The sequence below is a fragment of the Seriola dumerili genome, unplaced genomic scaffold, assembly GCF_002260705.1.
Source record: "Seriola dumerili isolate Sdu_G_001 unplaced genomic scaffold, Sdu_1.0 BDQW01000088.1, whole genome shotgun sequence".
In the NCBI taxonomy this organism is placed as follows: domain Eukaryota; kingdom Metazoa; phylum Chordata; class Actinopteri; order Carangiformes; family Carangidae; genus Seriola; species Seriola dumerili.
In genome coordinates, this window is record NW_019174343.1 from 51986 (window position 1) to 74992 (window position 23007).

The 23007-nt window shown below is 41.1% G+C and overlaps 1 protein-coding gene across 1 annotated transcript; it reads left to right on the forward strand.

Annotated features, from left to right (window-relative positions):
- The first annotated feature begins 1655 nt into the window (after positions 1–1655).
- Positions 1656–21924, forward strand: LOC111221926 (serine incorporator 1-like). Its single transcript, XM_022745521.1, has 10 exons — positions 1656–1895; positions 12105–12266; positions 12533–12726; positions 14596–14675; positions 14825–14962; positions 15168–15337; positions 15556–15646; positions 16086–16287; positions 17124–17351; positions 20976–21924. Exons 1-10 carry the CDS (start codon positions 1857–1859, stop codon positions 21109–21111), a joined length of 1440 nt encoding a protein of 479 aa, XP_022601242.1. The 5' UTR covers positions 1656–1856; the 3' UTR covers positions 21112–21924.
- The last annotated feature ends 1083 nt before the right edge of the window (positions 21925–23007 follow it).

Sequence of the window (23007 nt, forward strand, 5' to 3'; positions counted from 1 at the left end):
TTGAATGGTGTCTAATGTAGAGAAGTGTGTTTGGTGTTTTGCAAAACACTCTGTGTAGTGTTTTGCAGAAAGTGTGAGGTCGAGAATGTACATATAGTTGTGCAAGTCTGGGCTGACATTTTGCTCTTTATGTATCGAGTTTCAACGTCTGTGTATTATTTTTGATTTTAGTGTGTAAGCAATTGTAAAAAACTGTAAAATGTTTGAAAGCTCACTGGATCTTTTGTTTCTTTCACACCTCTGACCTTGTTTTCTGTGCTTCTATCATCAGGCAGATGAACGAACCTTTCTACCTTAATCACGCTGTGAAATATAATTGTGATGCTCATTGTCCATGAAGGACACAGACATGGTCATTGATGATGATTATAATATTGTGCATATATGTATATGTCACAAACATCAATAGTCAAGTCACTTAAAGACATTTTAGACACAAAATATACAGGTTATATTACAGAAATCTCTTCATGGCCCATGATGTCAGTCGTTTACAGCGGCTCAACAGCAGTTTTCAACTATGTCCCATGCATGGTTCAGACAGGTACCAGGTTTGGACCTGGTCTTGTTGTTTCCAAAGTATTGTCACCTAATCTGTCTGTGAATCTGTATCTGGGTCCGTTCCTTGGCTCCTACTGTTATCAGAATTTTTCCCATCATGCTTTGCTCTCCCAGATTCACCACATCAGTATAATTTTGTTTTTTTAACCAGCCTACTGCAGTGAGCTGTTTCTGTGATATTGAAACATGCACATGTTAGGTTCAGCAGGAGCCATGAAGTTTGTTTTGTTTCCTGACTGATAAAGACAAGTTAAGAGGATGAACAAAAAACCAGGGTGTGAGGCTGCAGACACGTGTTGACTCCAAAATCCAGAAACATACATGCAAAGTGTCTGAACATGCAAGCCTGAATGCTACAGTTGTCCCTTATATTTTATTTATTTCTATAGTTTTGATTATAGAAATATGTCATCAACAAACAACCTTAGAACAAAAGCAGGATTTATACAAGAATAATAAAATAAGCCTTAGAAACTGAATAAGTAAAAAAAAATCCTCACATTTGTAGAGGTTACTGAGGCACAGATTTACATCATATCCTACATTAACTACAGAACTGAAACAACTAGAATTTTCTGTAGTTCCAGCGTCTCATATGGATATTTACAGCACAGTTTCATATCATTGTAAATTAAATATATTTAGTCTATTGCATGGACAAAACAAACAAAGCCCCTATCAATGTTTAAATGAGATTTGTCACTATTTGAGATCTGAATTTATATAGACTAAAATAATCACAAATTGTCGGTAACATAGACATTAACCATTGTTATAAAATCTCACAGTATTTTAATGTTAAATATTTTTGATTAATTATAAATGTAGTTAAATGAATTGAAAATTATTTGTAAATGATAATGTGTGTATAATAAAATATGAGTCCACATAGCGTGCTGAGGTATAGGTCCTAATAATTTTGTCCTAACATTAAGAATCGAACAGATCAGGAATTGCTCATGTTTGGAGCATAGACTATATATAAAGGTTTGGAGAAGTCCTCCTAGCGCGCTGGGGTGCGTGTTCACTGTAGGTCAACGTCGAAATAACGTAACCCAGCGTGACGCGCTCACAGACGCACTGAATGGAAAAAACGTAGCAGTTCCTCAGCCCTGCCAACGAGCAGGAAAGCAAGGAAAGTGTTGAGGACCTAGACCGTTGTTACGGTGCATGTCCAGCTCTGTTACAGCGGTAACACTGTACCTACCGGGACCGTGTCTGAGGTCCACCCTGGAGGGTCAGACCAGAAGCACCAGGAGGAAGAACACGGATTCGCGGACTGAGACCGGACAGTCATGGGGGCTGTTCTGGGGGCCTTCTCCTTCGCAAGTTGGGTAAGTTCTGATGTAAAGAATATGAACCATGTTATTGACGCCATGTTTGAAACTGGTGGGATCGGTTAAGACAGGGCGACGGCGTGAGGACCGATGGTCAACAGGTCTCATCGCTCCACAGCACAGTACAATACACCCCGCTCCACTGTTTTAAATCATCGTTCGCTGCTAAGATACAACAGAACACCTCGTTCTTCCTCCTAGACTTGTCTGTAATGAGGGTCTATACACAAAGCGGCACTAATTTAGATTTAGTTGATTAATTCCGCCTCTGTTTTTCAAAATAGACTCCATTGAAATTTCTGTTTTAATCACACTGTTCCTATTTTGCAGAGACAGAATAAAACTTAACTTTCAAATGAATTAATTATATTAAATGAACGCTGGTTAATTCGACACTTAACTCATCGCCTGCTTGAATGGCTGCCCACTGATTATTTCCAACAACACCGTGAACATTGTCATGCCACCGCAGGTACTGGTTGAGATTTTATTAAAGAAGATGGTTGAGTAATGACCATTTTACTGAGACGTTTCTGCTATCGTGTGATTATCACTGTTGACTCTCAGTTATATGTTTTTATAACACCGTGACCTGTTGCTAACCTGTCATTAGCCTGTCTCAGCTAAAATGTCTAACGTGATCAACACAGCAAAGCAAAGGGTTAATCATAACACACTTAGTCATCTGCTTACTCGTGATTAATTGGATTAACTCTGCTTTGTTGCCTTGTTGTTGTACAGGACCAACAAAGAGAGCCATGTCAACAGAATGTTTACACATGATGGTGACAGCTTGTGTTTATAAACAAGTGAAGAATATATATATATATATATATATATATATATATATATATTATATAAATATTATATATATATATATATATATATTTAATGAGGGTCAGAATAATGAGATCATGTTATGTAAGGATTAACACAACACAAACACTAAAGACTAAAATATAATGGCCAACGTACATCACAAGTTGTAGATACTGAATTTACAGGGATTTTTGAGACCAAAAAATGCAACCAGAAAATACTTTGGATTTTTACGCAATAAAGAAATTACATGATTAATGGATGATGAAATGATAAGATAAATGAATTGATTTTTCATTTCATCATTGTCTGTGATCCTCAGTCAAAGCTACTGTGGTGGTCACTTTAAATGAAGACCTTGCTTCTGTCACTGTTACACTAATGAAGACATTTCCAGGGTTTATTCTGGTTGCGTGGCCTGGTCGGTCATGAGCCGGATCTGGCACACATTACCATGGCCTCATCTATGGTTGGACTAAGCCAACCTTGTCTGGCTGGCAGGGGAATTAACTTGTTTTCTGGGCCTCCTTATCTCTTGACTCCTCTCAGTGTCACACACACACAAGCAGTGAAGATAGTGATTTATGGTGCATTATTACACAGACTGTTAGAACTCAGTGAAAGTAGGAAATTAATTATCTTCTCTGACTCCAGGATCAGTAGTTCATTCATTTAAAGGAAACATTTTCCTTTTGTGTTAGTGTTTGCTGCTTCAGCTTAGGTCAACATTAGCACATTCATCACGACCACTGTAGAGACAGAGAGGACAAACAGCTTAACACCAGGCTCCACTGAGGCCTCTTTAAATCCTGTTGATCTGTCTTCATACTGTTTCTGTCATATTTGTTATAATTCCTGTAACTGAAATAGCCCTGTTGTTTTTGAAAGGTGCTACGGAAATACTCACACACACACACACACACACACACACACACTCACACTCACACATAAAACTGTTTATTTTGAGTGACATAAATCGCTCTACGGCCAACTCCATAAAGCACCAAATGTGTATTAATCCACAGAAAGAAGTCCCCAACACCACAGGGCTAGGCTGTTTTTAAAAAAGAACCAGTTTCAGCCTGACGAGGTGAGAACATGTGCTTGGTTCTGGTCTCTTCACTGGATTTGTTTACAGTTACTGAAATACAGAAGAATAAATTAATACAGCCTTGTCCTTTAACCAGTGCAACCTATCTCACAAGTGAAGTATGTTCATTATATTCTGATTGATTGCTCCGAGACTGTTTCCAAAATCTGTTTGAGGCCAGAAACCTCCGGACCCTCACTGGTTTCCTGTAAATGAGTGTGAGTGACTGTTGCCATGGCACCTGAGTTTATCTCTGACTTTAAATAGTCTGCTTCCTGTAAACCTTGGACAGGTTGGAAATATTGTGGGCAGTGGTTTCAGTAACCAACTCTATCTTAATCCTCTTAATGTCTGTCTCTAGACTCACTGACTCAATTTACACCTGGTGTTGAAATGTGTCTTGTATCCAGGTTGTTTCTAGATTTGATTTTAACCTGTTTACATTTACACCTGCATGAATATGACCCAGTTTTACACCTGATTTAAAGATATGATCTGTATTCAGACAGGTTATCTGGATCAGGAAAAAAACACATTTACACCGTGCTGTGACCAGAATATCACTGGTTCTGCTGGGTCACTTCTGGAGGTGGTCTGGCTCACATCATGTTTGGATCTTATGTAGGTGTAAATGCAATCATTGACACCTAGTTAGGTTATGTTACTTTATTTGTACCTGTAGGTAAACTTGGTTTGCATTATAAAGTCATCAGTCTTACACATACACATTTAACAAACAGCACAGACAACACCCTGTGCACAAGGAAATTAAAAATAAGTAAATAAATAAATTACAGTTTTTTACGAATGCTTACACTCTAAAATCAAAAATAATACACAGATTTTGAAACTTGATAAACAAAGAGCAAAATGTCAGCCCAGACTTGCACAACTAGATGCACATTCTCGGCCTCACATTTTCTGCAAAACACTAAACACAGTGTTTTGCAAAACACCAAACACACTTCTCTACATTAGACACATCATTCAAAACTGAAAGCCTTTGTGTGTTAATTGCTAAGCACTGCACCTGAAACACCACACTCAGCAATCATCTGAACTCAGGATGCACATGTGAAGACATATGTAAACAATCAGATCACACAGAAATCATGTCTGAACCATGCATGGGACATAGTTGAAAACTGCTGTTGAGCCGCTGTAAACGACTGACATCATGGGCCATGAAGAGATTTCTGTAATATAACCTGTATATTTTGTGTCTAAAATGTCTTTAAGTGACTTGACTATTGATGTTTGTGACATATACATATATGCACAATATTATAATCATCATCAATGACCATGTCTGTGTCCTTCATGGACAATGAGCATCACAATTATAGACTTTGAAACTCGATACATAAAGAACAAAATGTCAGCCCAGACTTGCACAACTATACGTACATTCTCGACCTCACGCTTTCTGCAAAACACTACACACAGTGTTTTGCAAAACACCAAACACACTTCTCTACATTAGACACCATTCAAAACTGAAAGCTAAACACTGCCACTTAAACACCACACTCAGCAATCATCTGAAGTCAGAATGCACATAGACACATGTAACCAAAAAGATCACACAGAAATCATAGCTTGATCACCATAAATAGGAGTTAGGTTTGCTCTTTGGTGTGCACAACAATGGAGGACAATTTTGGAAAGAATTAGAGAAAGAGGTGTTCCAGTAAGAGGAGGAATAGCAAGAGGAGAAGGAGAAAGAGGCAGACAAGAAAGAGGAAGAGGTGAAGGAGGAAGAGGAGCAAGAGCTTACAGGACAGCGAGTGGTGAGAGGGCAGGTCAGAAGAAATAGGACAATTCTTACAGATGAGATCAGAGACAGGATAGTGACTGCAATACTATATAGGCCTACTGTATTTTACAGTACAGTATGTTCATGTCATCTTCAGTTCACTATTGAAAATAAAAAGATTTTGTTTCCCCATTGCATTTGTTTTTATATTTACAGCGTGCTACAAATGAGAAATGTAAAAAAAAAAAACATACAGTAATAGTGTTTTTATACTTAGCATATATCATTAGAAAAGTAGAAATGTGTAAAAATGTTTTAGCACAGTTGCGTGCAGTTGGCAGTGGAAAGATCTATATATTTGGTGTTTGTGTGTAAAGTTTGGAAGCTAAAAGTGTCATTTTTAGAATAGTTTATATAGTTTTTGATGCAGTGCTTGCTTTTGCATGAGATGTAAGATGTTTTGTATTTTGCGTATATGGTTTTGGTTTGTGTGTGTGGAGCTTTGACAAACAGGGTCCTAGTTTCAGGAACTGTATTTATGCATTAGTGAAAAACTAAAATGCAACCCGCTGTCCTCTGTAAATGTCTGGTGTGCAGGGATGCTAGGTTAAGCTGTGACTCACCAATAGGCTAACTGGGCCATGTACCAATTTGATTGAGAGAATTTCCACTCTTAAAGACAGATTTCCAAACCGTGACATCAGAGAAGAAGATCAATCGACTAAACTAAAGCAGGTAGAGTAAAATCATCATGGTCTTGTCAGTGTGGAAACAGGACAATTTCCTCAGACACAACAAACACTGATGGTCCTTCTCACACACAGCTTCACAGTTTGCCTAAAAAGTTCAGTTTTGTCTCAGTAACTGTCCCGAGTTGTCTGTCAGATTGTCCACAGTGACTGTCTGACCTTGTCTGTTGGCTCGTCTTCTGAAATCAGTCATCATATCTTTAGTGTTTGATCTGTTCAGTTGAAGGTAAGACTTCCTCAGTGACTGGGCTGTGGCTGAGGCTGACACTAACAGAGTCCTCTGTACACTTTACTCCTGTTGTCATACCTATTCTCTCACATATTTGTGTGGAGGCTGAATAAAAGCAGTGAAAGCAGCTATAGCAAATTATCCACTGCAGGTTTTGCTTCAGGGGACAGATATCAGATCTGTGAGGATGATGAGAACACAACTCAGAGGCAGGAATGGGTTGTTTATTGTCTGGATACAGATTCCATTCTAATACCGGCTGTAAAGAGGGTTTATGTGTCTCCAGTGTCCACATCTAGATCCGACCGCTCTGTCTAGTCACATCCTACTCTTGTTTACACATGTCCAAAAATAAGAAGAACAGAAGAAGATGGTGGTAGCCTCCATGAAGCATGAATTGTGTTGTTGCAGACAAACATCATAAAGAAGCCTCAAAGTGGTGGAACATTGTTTTGTTCTGTAACCATTAACATTGTCAAAATTGGTCAAATATGACATTTGACTATTCCAACAACAGACATAACTGTAGGTCAAATTCTTATCATCAGTGGTGAAGAAAGAGCTCTGGAGTCCAGGATGTCTTATGCTGAGGATGTTTATTGAAGCTTGAGCCCAAGGAGAAAGGAGGATTAATCAATACAGGCTTCTGTGCATGATGTCACCTCAATTCTGAAGCAGGAACCCCTAAGGATAATTTATATACACTTAGAGAGAATACTATAGATAGCTTATACTCCATAATTGGTCAAATATCTAAAAGAAGAGGGATGTGTGAATACAAATGCGTTTGGTTCAGTGCCACATAGCCTTATTTGGGAGGCATTTGATTATTTTAGAGTGCCTGGAGTAGTTGTTAAGTTAGTAAGGTCGTATTTCCAAGACATTAGACTATGCTTAAGTACAGCAGGCTAGAAATAGGCATTATGGCAGGGTGCACGATTTCTCCATTGGCATTCACAATGGCGATGGAGGTAATCATTAGAGCTTCTAAGTGGGTTGTAGGTGGAGAGAGGCGGCAGGATGGGATGCGTCTTACACCAATTAGGGCCTACATGGATGACATGACGTTGATAACTACAACAGTGCCATGTATGAAAAGAGTACTTGAGAGACTTAATAAAAACTTAAAGTGGGCTAGTATGAAAATTAAGCCTAGTAAGTCTAGAAGTATCTCAATAAGTAGAGGGAAGCTAAGTGATAGGACGTTTGTAATAGACGAAGAGGAAATTCCAATAATTAGGGAAAAATCAGTAAAGAGTCTAGCTAGGTGGTACAAGGCAGACTTGAATGACGGAGAACAGGTAGTGCAGTTTCGGAAAGATGTTGCTGAGGGACTGGATAGAATAGATAAATCAGGGCTTCCAGGAAAGTTGAAATTTTGGTGTCTGCAGTTCGGGTTATTTCCCAGACTGATGTGGCCACTGTCCGTATATGAGATTCCATTATCTGCTGCAGAAAAAATGGAAAGATTAGTTAGCTTTTACATTAGGAAGTGGCTAGGTGTTCCTAGATGTTTAAGTACGGTGGCACTGTATGGGAAAGGCATACTTCAGCTCTCCAGTAACTAGTCTAGTGGAGGAGTTTAAATGTACTAAGGTTAGGACAGAGCTCCTGTTATCTGGGAGTAAAGATGTGGTAGTCAGTAAGGTGGTTCCAAACCCAATCAAGGGGAGAAAGTGGAATCCAAGAATGGCAGTGCAGGAGGCAGAAGCAACGCTCAGGCATACAGAGATTGTGGGTAATGTCCAAATAGGCCAGGGAGGCTTGGGGCTTGGCCCAGGCAAACCGGTGTGGAGTAGAGCAGGTCCCAAGGAAAAGAGAAAGCTAGTTGTGGAAAGATTCGTAGACGGAGGAAATATTAAGGGGTGCAAAGGCAGTGGCTCAGGCTAAGCAGGGACAGTGGTTGATTGGGAAGGTGTAGATAAGAAAAAGCTTAGCTGGAAAGAGCTGTGGAGTAATGGAGGAAAGTAGCATTAGATTTTTGATAGGGGCAACATATGATGTATCGCCAACTCCCAGAACCTAAAACTCTGGTAAATGGAGACCCATTAATGTTCATTGTGTTCAGGTACTGCAACTTTAAAGCACATTTTGTCAGGCTGTAAGGTTAGTCTGTTGCAAGGCTGGTATACATGGCGACATAACCAGGTTTTAAAAAGCTTAGCTGCAGGAATTGAAGACTTACGGAGGCAGGCAATTTAGGAGGGTCTAAAATAAAGAGAGTTGCAATCAAGTTTGTTCAAGAGGGAGAGAAAGTTGGTAAGACAGCAAGGAGGCAAGGCAGCTTAGAGGATGCTTGTGATTGGGAAATGCAGGTAGATTTAGGAGGAAAGCTTGTTGTCCCCAGGAAATAGCCAGTACAAAGCTAAGGCCTGACATAGTCTTGTGGTCTAGGAGTAGAATGAAAGTATATTTCATAGAGCTGACTGTTCCGTGGGAGGCTTCAGTTGAAGAAGCATATGAAAGGAAAAGCTCAGGTATGTAGAGTTAGGGGCAGAAGCAGAACAGCGAGGATGGAAAGTTAGGATTTGTCCCGTGGAAGTAGGGATGTAGAAGATTTGTAGCAAGGTCTGTTGTCTCTTTGGTAAGGGAGTTAGGAGGAAGTGGACAGGTGTGAGGAAAATAGTAAAGGACATGTCAGATGAGGCAGTAGATCAGTCAGTGGATTTGGATGAGAAGAAGTAATGGTAGCTGGGGGCCAAGCAGGGGGAGCACTTAGGATAGACAGACTCTTAGGAGAAGCAAGGAAGAAAATCCAGGAAGAGGAAGTGTTTTTAAGTGGGGGGTGTGGCCTGTGTGAGCCTCTTTGAGGTCATGCGGTTAGTTCAGGTGAGTTGGCCTGTATTGTTTGTTTGTATTGCTTTGAATTGGTCTGTAGTGTGTCTTTGACTGTCTAGGTGAGTTTGTTTGTTTTAGGTGAGTTGTTGGAGAGTGGGGGAGTAGGGGGGGGTAGAGCGCAGCCTAATCCGGCGGGGGAGAGTTTAGCTTAAAAAGGCATCTCTCCTTGACTCTACCTCCCTCATTCAAAATGGCCGCCACTTTCTCCAACTGGTTAGGGGAGTTTGTTTGCTGAATCTGCTAGTGTGTTTTGTCCGAGTTGATGATGTTGTTTGTGGTAGCATAGGCAAGATAAAGGAGAAAATAGTCGTGGTGTGAGGAGCAGTGATGGCTGGCATTAGGGGAGTGACTCTGGGACGCCAGTGATCACTGTCTAGCCTCCTGGAGGTGTCGTGGGACCAACTAGACGAAACTGGTGAAAGGAGGTTCCCACCTGATGACCCCAAAGACATGTTAGTTATCACTGCTCATTAGTCTGTATAGCTGAATTAATAGTTATCATAGGACTTAGGATGTTAAGCTTAGGGAGCTATTCACTGAGTCTGGTCCATTTTCTACAGCACAAGTTTCTTGTGTTTACCTTAAATTAAATTGGTTCATTAACCATAAATGAGGAAGATGACTATATATGCCCAAATGCTGATTCTTAGAATACCTAGCCACTTGTTATTGACCATCCAAGGTCTGCTGTTATCAGCCCTGGCACCAGTATTAGCATAAAACCCCTGCTGTGTCTGGAGGAGCTGCCTGAGCATCTCAAGGCCTGTAAGCTTTAATACAGTAGCTGTGGCACAGAGACCTAGGGCCTCACACTTACCTTTCACCCTGAGTCAGTCATTCATTAGGTGGACAAGAGAAAATTCCCTCACAAGAACTACCTGTACAGGTTCTGGGTCTATCATTTCCAGATGTTCCCTCATGTTGCTTCTGCTGGAATGGTGGGCTAAGGAAATGGTAGCTCACATAGCTTCTAATCAACTTCATCTCGAGGTTTAACAATTACTGACCAAAATCTGAAGTATTTCTAAACATGTCTTTTAGATTCTCCAAGTGCAGCAGAGGAAGGCTGTGAACTCTTTTCCATCATCACCACATTGTTGTTGTTGTTGAAGTATTTGTTTGTTTGAGTTTGACCTGCATCACTCAGACGGGAGTGGTCAGTGGTTATTCTTTTCTGCTTCCTGTGGGAATGTGACACCTATACCACTGTGGTAAAGGTCTGTAAACTGACTCATATTAAGCTCCTGAACAGTAAGAGGCTGAATAACAGATTGAAGCCTTTAGTCAGTGATCATCAGCTGATGTTGCTGTGGCAGATGACTCTCAAATGATGTTTCACAACATCATTTCTCTCATGTCCAATCTGATTAAATCCTTTGTTCCCACTGCCATCAGGCTATATAACACCTCAGCCAAAGGAGGTGGACTAATTTGATTATTATTGTTTATTATTATAATTATTTTATTATTAACTGTTTATTATTATAACCAATGAGCTACTAGACACATGAATTTCCCCAATGGGATAAACAAAGCATCTACCTACCTACCTGTAAATGAGAAGACATGAGAATGGTTTCTGATAAGTTTCACAGCTCCTCACATTCCTCCACAGGACTGTAACTCTTTATTCTAAGATGTTTTCCATCAATAGTTCCAACCTCTTCCAACTCATGGTCCACTTGAAAGTCTCAAAAGTTTTGGCAGCCCACATCCAACCCTGTAACAATACGGAGGCCTGATAATGCTTCAGAGCTCTTTGTATTATAATGATAACGATCGAACATCAGTTTTTCTTTTCTGTTTGACAGAGAAGGGATCACTTGTAGATTCACAATCAGTCTCTTGACTCTTTTCTTTTAAATCTTCCTGTTGCTGACCAGCTGCTTTTGATTCTCAATTTTTGCCTTCGATGTGATATTTTTGCACGCAAACAGACTGAGAGAGCAAACAAATATATGATGTGGTTTTTAAATTTAATTTTTTTAAAGATTAATTTGTTTTTGAACATTTAAAACAATTTGGGGGCGTCACGTAGCGCAGTGGGTTTACGCAGGCGCCCCATATATAGAGGCTACAGTCCTTGCTGCAGCTGGCCCCCGGTTCGACTCCCGCATCGGACGGTCCTTTCCTGCGTGTCATTCCCCCTCTCTCTGCCTCCCCATTTCCTGTCTCTCTACTGTCCTGTCCATTAAAGGCACAAAAAGCCGCCCAAAAAAAAATTCTTTAAAAAAAAAAAAAAGATTTGACAGCCCACCTGCTAGAACCACTGTTTTTTATCAACCACAACTACAAAAGACTCGTACATGTGCTCTGCTGAAATGTTGCAGTTGAAATATTTGAAATATTGTTCATTGTAAATTAGCAGTAAAAATGGAGGAGCTTAAAGGAGATAAAGCTTCAGTTGAGGTGTAGGTGATAAATTGAGCTGAAGTGTCCTGATAGAAATTAGTGCCACTTCAAGTCTGACCTGAGACAGAGATGTTTTAATTGGTCAGTCAGAGTCTCCAGGTCTCTGAGCTTTACTGGAAGATCAGATATTCTTCACAAACATATTCCTTCATGGTGTTTGATGGTGGTGGTGGAGAGCACTATCTAACATGTCGCTTCAACAGGTGTTCACCTGGTTGAGATCTGTCGACTGTGAAGGCCACAGTCTGTGTCATTTGTTATCTCCAGATGTTTCTCCCTTCAGACGCTGTAGTGTGTGACTGTGTGTCTCCAGGTGCCGTGCTTGTGCAGCAGTGCAACATGTCTGATGTGCAGCTGCTGTCCTAGCAGCAGGAACTCCACCGTGACCAGGATCATCTACGCCTTCATCTTGCTGCTGGGGACCATCGTCGCCTGTGTCATGCTGTCGCCGGGTGTGGACGACCAGCTCAAGAGGGTAAGAGAGCATCATGGGAATCAAACAGAGTGAAAGTATGAAACCATTTCTGTTCACACTAAATTATATTCTATTATACTACAGTAGGCAATGTCAGCTAAATCTTGACTGTATACACAGCTTTAATGCTGCTGCCTGTTTATTGTTCTCAGTTAACAACCAGCTGAAATGAATGAGCCAGAGACAAAGAAGATTCAGTGGTTGTAACTTTGAACTCCATCATCTCATACTGATACTGAGAGTTAAAAAAATGTGATTTGCTGCAGATCCCGGGCTTCTGTAAACAGGGAGCGGGCTCTTCTATCCCCAGCCTGCAGGTTGATGTGAACTGTGACATGTTTGTGGGCTACAAAGCCGTGTACCGGGTCTGCTTTGGCATGAGCATGTGGTTCCTGGGATTTTCCATTCTCATGATAAACATCAAGAACAGCAGAGACCCCCGTGCTGCCATCCACAACGGGTAAGGACTGCAGACTTGCATGTTATTACCAACACACTGCAGTGGGTGGTGGGTCTGACCACACTGTGACAATTGTCTAACCTACACTCATCTGGGAGCTTCAGCTTTCAGATCCACCAGCCTTCAGGCAGGTGCAGAGACACAGTCAGTGTCACTGACACACACAAGTGTCAAAGGTGTCATCATTTATACAACGTGTTGTTCAGCAGCTGGACTTTGTCCTGCATTCACATTTACTACAGCTGACTTCATTATCACCCAGCTACAGTACATTCCTGATCTGTTATATTATTGATTTTTGATTAGTTCTGTACATAATAAAGTTTAAAACATGTACCAACCATCACAACACTCAGTTTGGGAAGCTGCGGAAAAACATAATTCACTGTGATATCTGAACTATCATCAAAAACCTGATGTTTGACTGTGAGAAGGCTGTTGTTATTAACAGCTTTAAATTCACTTAACAAAAAGAAAAGAAAGTGTTTGAAGAGTGATTCACACTGATCATGTTGAGGAAGAGAAAGAAGACTGTTAGTAGGCCACCATATGTTGGACCTTCGGTTGTCTATCAGTTTATTGGCTATCATAAATTAGGAAAATATCAATATTAAAAATATTAATATTAAATAACTTTAAATGAATTAAAGTCCTCTGGGGCACCAGCCTAAAAAAACATAGGCGAAAAAGCCAATATTGGTTCAGTCTCAAATTATTACTATTAATCTGGAACTCTGATTAATAATTAATTTAATAACTTACCATATCAACAGTAAGTTAAAGTTGAAGGATTGGAGTTGGCAGTTGTTGTTGGCACTAGAGGTTGGCAATAATCATCCTTGTGCAATATTAAACACACCAGTAGTTATACTTAAAGACATTTATTTACAATGGGACAGAGTAAAACACCATGTCTAATCTAAAGTATATACAGGTGTGTGTGTGTGTGTGTGTGTGTGTGTGTGTGTGTGGGTGTGTGTGTGTGTGTGTGTGTGTGTGTGTGTGTGTGTGTGTGTGTGTGTGTGTGTGTGTGTGTGTGTGTGTGTGTGTGTGTGTGTGTGTGTGTGTGTGTGGGAACACAGTCAAAGACAAGATGGCCGATTCAAAATGGTCACTGTGATAACGTGGCCTGAAGAAAGAAGACTACACAAGATGGCGGTAAACAGAGAAACTGCGGCTCCTGTTGCTTGGAGATCACCTGGCTGTAGCCACTGATTATGAAGAAAACTTCACACTTAATCCTAAGCAGGTCGCTGCTGTTGAGGAAAAGAGTGTTGCAGTCTGCTCAGAGCAGGCCGGCAAGAGAGCTGTTGTCTCAGGTAGCAGGGCTGACCCGGGCTGGCAGCCTTGTTGCTCCTTGAAGAGCTGGGAGGGGAGAGGAGCTGCTGCTCCTGAACAAGTCAAGGAGAGAAGAGAGAGAACAAAGAAGGAGATCTGGTTTTATTTGGTGACATCCTGGGTGACTTTTCAATAGTGTCAGTCCAAACCCCTGAGTTATGGACTCCTTCACATGGCGCTCATATACCTGTGTGATATATCACACTGAAAGTCATTGTGTTCCTGTGTGTACTCTGTGAGAGGCCAGACCAGACAGGAAGTAAGGGTTTGGTCCAGTGAACTCAGACCTGTCCTCGGTCTGACGGACACACATTCACACATTAAACCTTGTAATGGGTGATTCCTGTGTGCTTGATCATGAGGTGACTCTTGAGTGTTACAGTCAGAAGAAACACTTTGACTCAGTGTCACTGATTAGATACAGTTCTAAAAAATAGAAAACTATAATAACAGCCTGTATGAAACTGTGTTTATCACGTGTTTGTGTGTGGAGTCTGGACACATTATAATTGTGACTTCATGTGTTTTCAGGTTTTGGTTCTTTAAGCTTGCTGCGTTGATGGCCATCACAGTTGGTGCCTTTTACATTCCAGATGGGCCTTTTACTTACGGTAAGAACCTACAAAGACACACACGCACGCACACACACACACACACACACAAAGATTTAATATGACAGGTAAGTAACTGCATGGTGTGTGTGTGTGTGTGTGTGTGTGTGTGTGTGTGTGTGTGTGTGTGTGTGTGTGTATTGTTGCAGCATGGTTCATGGTGGGCTCTGGTGGAGCTTTCTTCTTCATCCTGATCCAGCTGGTGCTGCTGGTGGACTTCGCCCACTCCTGGAATGAGGCCTGGTTAGACAAGATGGAGACGGGGAACTCCAGGCGCTGGTATGCAGGTGAGTGACTCAACCTGTGGTCCAGTCACATCAAATGTATGTAATATATATGAGAACATGCAACACAGTGGAAAAAAACAACAGCTGAAAGAAGAGAAACACATTAAAGACCTATGGATAGACAGATGAACACTAAAGATCGGAGACATGTGGATTTAGTCTAAACCTGTTTCTGAGTGGTCTCTGTTGTGCCTTCTGTTCTTAGCTCTGCTGGCCGTAACCATCCTCAACTACATCCTGTCATTCACTGCCGTGGTGCTGTTCTTCATCTTCTACACCAAGCCTGATGGATGCTTCATCAACAAGTTCTTCATTAGCTTCAACATATTGTTCTGCAGCATGGCCTCAGTCATTTCCGTTCTGCCCAAAGTCCAGGTACAGGACAGGGAGCCACAGAGTGGACCAGCTCTGTCCCTGTATTACAGTATGATAGGATCAGACTGTTAGACATACCAGTAACCATATTTTATTTATTTACATATTAGCAAGATGTAGATTAGATGTGTGTTACATTTACACTTTTGAAATGATGCATGTGTAATCTGTCAGTTCAACATGTGAGATTTCTGACTGTTCTATCTGTGTGTCCTCAGGAGTCTCAGCCACGTTCAGGTCTTCTCCAGTCCTCCATCATCACCCTGTACACCATGTTTTTGACCTGGTCAGCCATGACCAATGAGCCTGGTGAGACTGTTGGTTGAAGTATTGTTTTTCCTCAAATAGAGACAGTGAGCCAATCAAAAGCCAGGTCATTGATAAATGTCACAGACACAACCTCCATCTGCTCGACCTGAACACCAAACAGGACAATGTTTTTCATTCACTTTGAAGAAATATCACCCATTTTATTTGAACTGTGGGTTATTATTATTCTTTTGGGGCCTGGTGCACAGGCTGGAGTCAGTTGATTCCTCCATAGAGCTGTGCAGTATCCACACACAGAGCATGACCATTGATTTGAAAAGGTTTGAGTGTCACTTTCAAGCTACTGTCATGGATCACATGTCTTGTGATTGTAAGAACATGTGAAAGTCAGAACAGATGAGATGACAATGAGTCTCATGTGTTCAGAATCAGTTTGTTTACGTCCCTACTCACACACTAAACTGTTCCCTCCTCTCAGACGGAGCATGTAACCCCAGCCTGCTGAGTATCTTCCAACGGATCGCAGCCCCCACACTGGCCCCCCTGGAGATAGAGAACCAGACAGCCGTGGTGATAATTGACTCAGAGAAACCAGTCCTGACGTCCCCATACCTGCAGTGGTGGGACGCCCAGAGCATCGTGGGGCTTGTCATATTTGTCCTGTGCATCCTTTACTCCAGGTAGGTCTACTGCCCCGATAAGGTCTGAAACACTATGACTACCACCTTGAAACAATCCAGGTCTCTTCACAAATGTCCTGTCAACTACATGGTCCTGAAATGTTCTCATAGACCATATTCACACGGTTTCATGATCAACCTGCATCAATAATACACTGATATGACAGCGGAGCAAGAGCATCACTGCTAACTTCACCTTTCATTGTTTTTGTTGCTATTCTACTCATTTCTGAGGTAAGGTCACATTCAACAAAGCAAGTGACACATCACAGACAGTTTTGTTTTGATTTCAGTCAAAGTTGAGGATAGCAGTACCACCACTGTCAGGGCAAAGGTGTATGTGTAATAAAGAGCTGTCATACAGGGTATCCATTATCTATTCAGTTGCTGATCAATTTGGAAGAGACATGACAGCAATTTATCAGATTCCCAACGTTTACTGTATGTGAGTTACAACCTTTTACACAACAGACCATATTGTCCATTCAGTGAAAGAATTTGAGCTTCTCACCCTGAGCGTGACTTCAGAGGAAAATGGCCGCCATGTGAATATGACCTATGGAATCTCATAGTATCTGTTCTGGAGCTTTTGATCATATCACATGACCTTTATCTGTCAGTTGTTGTTTCCAAGATCAAGAATGAGGCCAAGAATATTTAAAAATTAAAAAAACACCTACTTGTCATGGATTAGTGGATCATATCATGAGATGTGATCAAAAGTAGAAAAAAGTAGAATGTCTTCACACTGATTTGAGTTCCTCCCAGACAATGGTTAGGGGAGCATTGGTCTCTGTTTTTCTAACTGGTATCACTTGTCCCTGTTATACCTGCAGCATTCGTTCATCCAGCACCAGTCAGGTGAACAAGCTGACCATGGCCTCCAAAGACTCCACCATCCTGGCTGAGGGCGACAGCAGCCCCGACCTATCAGAGGAGTCGACGGGGCCCAGGCGAGTGGAGGACAATGAGCGGGACATTGTTCAGTACAGCTACTCTTTCTTCCACTTCATGCTCCTCCTGGCCTCGCTCTACATCATGATGACCCTCACCAACTGGTACAGGTCAGTACACCCCCCTGCCACCTAGAGACGCCACCAGAACTCAAACATAGGAACCAAGTCACTCCATAGAACTTTAGGTGGGGACATTCCTAAAGACAAATTATCCTGTCTATTAAACTGAAATTTAAATTTGGAGTATTTGACTGATTTGCGGAGGCCTCCAGGTGCTGACTATGACACACCCTTGTCAATAGGGATGGGTATCATTGAGATTTTAACGGTATAAGTACTATTATCGATACTGCTTATCGACCCGGTACATTAACAGTTCTCCTATCGATGTGCCACTTTAATCGTACTCTTATCTGTACTTTGTTATTTTGTAAGAGAGAGAGAAAAAAATGAAGATTAGAATTAACATGCTACTTTATTTTCTCATATGTACTCAATTAACATTCTTGACAAACTTCAACAGCATTTTGAACAAATCACTATTATAGACTGATTTTGTGATTATGGAAATGTAAAACCAATGTAATACATGATTTACTACAGGACCTCAGTGTTTCCTCTAGGATTTTTTTCAGCAGTGGGGGGCATGCTCTCCGGGGGGGGGGGGCAAAGTTTGCACCCAGGCTCAGAGCACTTGATTTTCAGCGTTATATAGTTTACACTCACATCACATCTGATTACAAGTGTGAACATTAAAATATTATTTTTTACCTAACCATCATCATTTACGAGTCAGTAAAAGGCTTATGATAGGCTACCTGACTAGCGTCTTCTTCATCTGTTGTCTTTCTCTTCTTAGAGATGTATCTGAACAAGCTCATCTGAAAATGCAGTCAGCAGTTAATACATAATGACGTGTAGATATTAGCTTAATGCTATCAATTAGTTTACCCAAGTTAGCGTCACTGAGTTGGCTAATAAGTCTACCTTTTCTCCGGTAATTTGCTGCCTCATTCCTCACGACTACACTTCTCTGACTCTGACCTGGTGCCTGACGTGATGTCACTTTCAAGGCCACGCTCTCGCAAGTAATTAACTCCAAATAGGATTCCCCCAACCCACCCCACTCCCTCCCTCCCTCTCCCTCCCCTCCCCCCGCTGTTGCACTCATCATCACACAGGCTGGTGCTGTGGAAGGTGGAGAGATTGCGGCGGTGGTGCATTTGCGGACAATAAAAAAAAAAAAAAAAAAAGAAATTTGAAGGCGTGGCGGCTATGATTTAGCAGTGGCGGGCCGCCACTGCTAAATGAATGTAGAGGAAACGCTGGACCTTTTCTCTGACAGTATTTTTACTGTGCAGTACTTCACCAGCAGCCCCCACATCACTAAACCCCTCTGCTCTGAGTTACCTGAACTGAACGGGATTTCTGAACAGTTCAGATGATGCTCTGTCCATTTCAGACGCAATCAGCTAATGGTTACTTTTCATCACTAACCCATGTTTGTATAATGTAAGCTCTCTGTGTGGGCTCCAGGCTGCGGCATACAAAACACACCTAGAGCAACAGATGAACTGTGAGCTTGTCAGTTGAGAACTGTACATTTCTTATCCTGTATGTGACAGACTTTTGCTGGATGTGTCAGAGATAAACTTACATGAAAAACACTTCACCACTCTTTTGAACATTTAGTTTTCTTTGCTATTGTCACTAATGCTGGGTCTCTGGGTCTGTCTGTCTGTCTGTCTGTCTGTCTGTCTGTCTGTCTGTCTGTCTGTCTGTCTGTCTGTCTGTCTGTCTGTGTGTTTGTGTGTGTGAATGTGTGTGAATGTGTGTGTGTTTTTGTGTATGTGCTGCACAGTGCTCCATCATGTGACACAGAGCTGCTCCCACCCCTCACACAAAGGGTCAGAGAGAGACAAAGACAGACAAATGTCTTAGATGTCAGAAACAGAGTTGGTGATAAAATGATAAAATGTGCAAGAGAACTTTTATGTCGCAATAACAAACAGGATATCTAAATCTCTTGATTTCTCCAGAACTGACAGCAGAACTGATAATGTCAGAGCTGATGATACTACAGTCTTCCAAAATCTTGCCCCAGGCTGTACAGGCAGACCTGTGAGTTCTGGGGAGTGTGAGTGCGGGAAGGAATGCAGATAGAAAACTACTCCTTTGCCACAATCAAGGCCACTTCAGCTGAGAGTGAGATAGTTAATCAACTACAAAGAGGTTACATGAGAGCACACATATGATGGATTAAATTCTCCCATTACAATTAGAAGACATGCTGGTTAGCCTACTGTGGCTAATGTCAGTAGTGCTAGCACCAGCAGCCTTCTTACCCTGCAGGTGATGTGCACATATCTGTGCTGAATGTGGTTACACACACAGCCCAGTGAGGGGCAGCAGCATATAGGTGTTTAGTCGGCGAATCAATCACATCACTAGTCGTAGGTAACAGTGATTGTTCAGGGACTGAGGAGGGCAGTATAATAACACTACAGCTGTTCTAGTCTGACATCAGTTCATAACGTGAGCTGGGTGCTCATAACATTAGCAGTTGCAGTTATCATTGTTCAGTCTGTTAAAATATAACACTGACTTTTAAATGTGTGCACTTGTGCAGCTGCCTCTATTCTTTTGGTATTGAGATTCATGGGCTTTCATTGGTATAGGCACCAACCTCCAGATTTCTGGTATCACATCTCTACATACATGTTGTTCCTCTCTGGGTCTCTGTACACGAGTCCAGCTCAGACGTCTCATTAAAGTTGTAAAGATGAGTCTGTCTGCTATCTTATATAACAGGTTTCTAATCAGGTGAATAAAATATGCGTAACAATAGATTTGAAACAGCTAATGATTATAGAGAGTTTTTATTCTGACATGTAAAAGGCCAGATTTAAACCCATTGCTTCCTACTGAATGAATTAATCTAACTTTATAAAACATAAATATATATTTGAGTGGTAGCTGTATTTCTTATATAACTCACAGGAGGAAACAAAGCATTTGTTGGCGACTATTTTCAGTGGTGGATTAATCAATATTTGGACCTGTAGTGAGTGTTTACAGCAGCAGTACGGTGTGTGTGGGACTGGGTCAGAATAAACTATAGTGTGTGTGTTCAGCACCTTTCAACAACAAGGCAGCTGTAAGTGTTTCCATGACATGAGTAGGAATTAAATTAAGTAGGAATCAAATTAAACTGTCAAACTCCAACTGAGAGTAAACAGAGGAAGTAGCACTGAAGCTAACTGCTCAGGGATCAGTCACGATCTGTCTCAAACTGCTCTCCTTAGTACAAGTGTTTTCACATATCCTGATTCTCTGCAACAGAGGTGTAAGGTTAACATGACCTATGTTTACCCATTACACTGGAGTCACAGCAGTAAGCATCTGTGTTGATGTTTGAAAAACGCAGAGCATCCTCTAACCATCTGCATGAAAACATTTGGAAAAATAAAAGTTTCCATTATTATAAACTTGTCTGTTTCAAGCATCTGTTACACTTTAGATCCCATTGTCATGGTTCACCTACTTGCTGTGGCTGTGATAGTAATTCTATGCATTGACAGTCACATGTTCTTAATGTCCAGGTAATGAAACACCTGGAGCCTCTTGCTGAGCCTCCTCCTCCGTCTCTGTGTATTGTAGAAGTGAAAGGTGTCTTTCCTCCTGTGAACATGAGAAAAAGAAAAACTGACTCTTGTTGTGTTTTCCTGACAGCCCTGATGCAGACTACACCATAACCAGCAAGTGGCCTGCAGTGTGGGTGAAGATCACCTCCAGTTGGGTGTGTTTGACACTGTACATCTGGACCCTGGTGGCCCCCATGATCCTCACAAACCGAGACTTCAGCTGATTTCACATGAACTCTGGCCGTATTGCCTACACATTACTGTCAAGATGGACTCACATTTTATACTTTCAGCTGGAGCTTTACTTTGTTTCTGGTTCAGTCAAAACCTGGGTCTGGTTCAGAGGTGCCATACCAGCTGCTTCCGCTACAGGGGATTTTATACCATGCGATTTAGTAGCAGCTGCTTGTTCATTAAACATACCGAGGCTCTTAATTAATGCAGCTTTAGAAAAACATTCCATTTTTGTTTTCTGCTGCAACATCAAATATTATTCAGATTGAATCAAATATGTTCTTCATATTTACATTGTTCCAGAAGATGAATGTTGTGTTTCAGTATTACAGCCATCCTTGTTACAGTGTTAACAATGAGGGTGGTTTTGTGAATTGCATACAGTAGTGAGCTGATATAGTTTGCTGCTCTGCCTTCCAATGCCTTATATGTCTGTAAACAATCTGAGATATTTTAATATATTGTGAGGATTATTAAGAACATGTGTAGTAAACCACATGACGAATGTCTGCCAAATATGTGTGACCAAGGTGTGTCGTCTTTCAGTTTGTAAAATGAAACCACACACTGACAGAGCTGCACTGAACACACATACACCTCAAATTGGTGATGTTATTGTCTGTTCATCACTATGACTGCAGATAATACTGGACATCTTTTATATTCTCTCCGATTTGCTAGTAATGAATGTTATGTTTTCTAATCCCAAAATGTCTTTTGTAAGAAATCTTTATGAACTGGTTAAATATGTTTGAAAATATGAATCAAATTATCATATTAAAACAAAGGATGCTTTTAAACAACCTTGTTCTCATGACATTCAACAGAAAGCAGTGGCTGTTTCCTCACATGAACATCACACAAAAATATATGGACACAAACATGTATTAATGAGTAGACAAAAAAGTCACAGATACTGTCATTTGGAACAATTTACAAAACAAACTATGATAAACAAAAACAAAATCTAGTAATGTTAGAAAACAGTTAAATGCTATAACCAAGGACAAATCAAAACCCAAGAGCACATATGTGGGAGCTGAGAGAGAGTGAAGCAAACTCAAGCAGCCAGCTAAGTAAGATCTCCAGACCAGCAATCCAGGTGGAAAACATCCCACTGGCAACCTCCACTCCATCCGAATCAAAAAGGATATTAAATCATTTCTCAACAGAATTGACCTACCACAGTTTAGTCAAGAACAAACCAGCATGCTGGATACACCAATAACGCAGGATGAACTGTCCACTGCCCTCAAACTTATGGCCAACAACAAAACACCAGGCCAGATCTTTATTTGTTAATAGAGTCCTTCACAGATTCATAATGTCACTGCTGTAACACAGTCAGACTCACAATGGACAGTTTAAAAAAGGGATTACAATCAATACTTTGGGCTAAATGCTAAAATAAGTAACATGCTCACCGTGACTATGCTGACATGACTAGCAGATATAATGTTGACCATTTTCACCATCTTAGTACTTTGAGGCAAAGATCCTGTGTCAGATAAAGGCAGCTAAGGTACTTTAGAGTCCTCTGCACCCTTATGCTGCAGCTGCTCAAAACTCACACTCCCTCTCTTCAGAGTCATAACTGATGTCAGTTCACAAACGTGAACACACATGTTAATCACATATTTTTAGATTCAGTGTGACCTCCACTTCATGGGGATATCATTATCTCTGTTGTCCAGTGTGAATAAACATCCATCAATCTGATTTAATTCATAGAAACAAGACACTCCTTCTGACTGCAGAACTGATGGGTGGACAGTAATGACTGGACCACGTATGAGTTCATCATCAGTTGACAGTGTGACATCAGCAGCCGTTGGTCAGATGCAGGTGTGGCAAAGTGAAGAGCCTCTCCTCAGGCTCCCTCTGAG

Coding starts and splice junctions, on each gene's coding strand:
- LOC111221926 (XM_022745521.1), top strand. CDS start 1,857: ATGGGGGCTGTTCTGGGGGCCTTCTCCTTCGCAAGTTGG. Junction 1,896..12,104: donor CCTTCTCCTTCGCAAGTTGG/GTAAGTTCTGAT, acceptor GTGTGTCTCCAG/GTGCCGTGCTTGTGCAGCAG. Junction 15,647..16,085: donor AGCCATGACCAATGAGCCTG/GTGAGACTGTTG, acceptor CCCTCCTCTCAG/ACGGAGCATGTAACCCCAGC.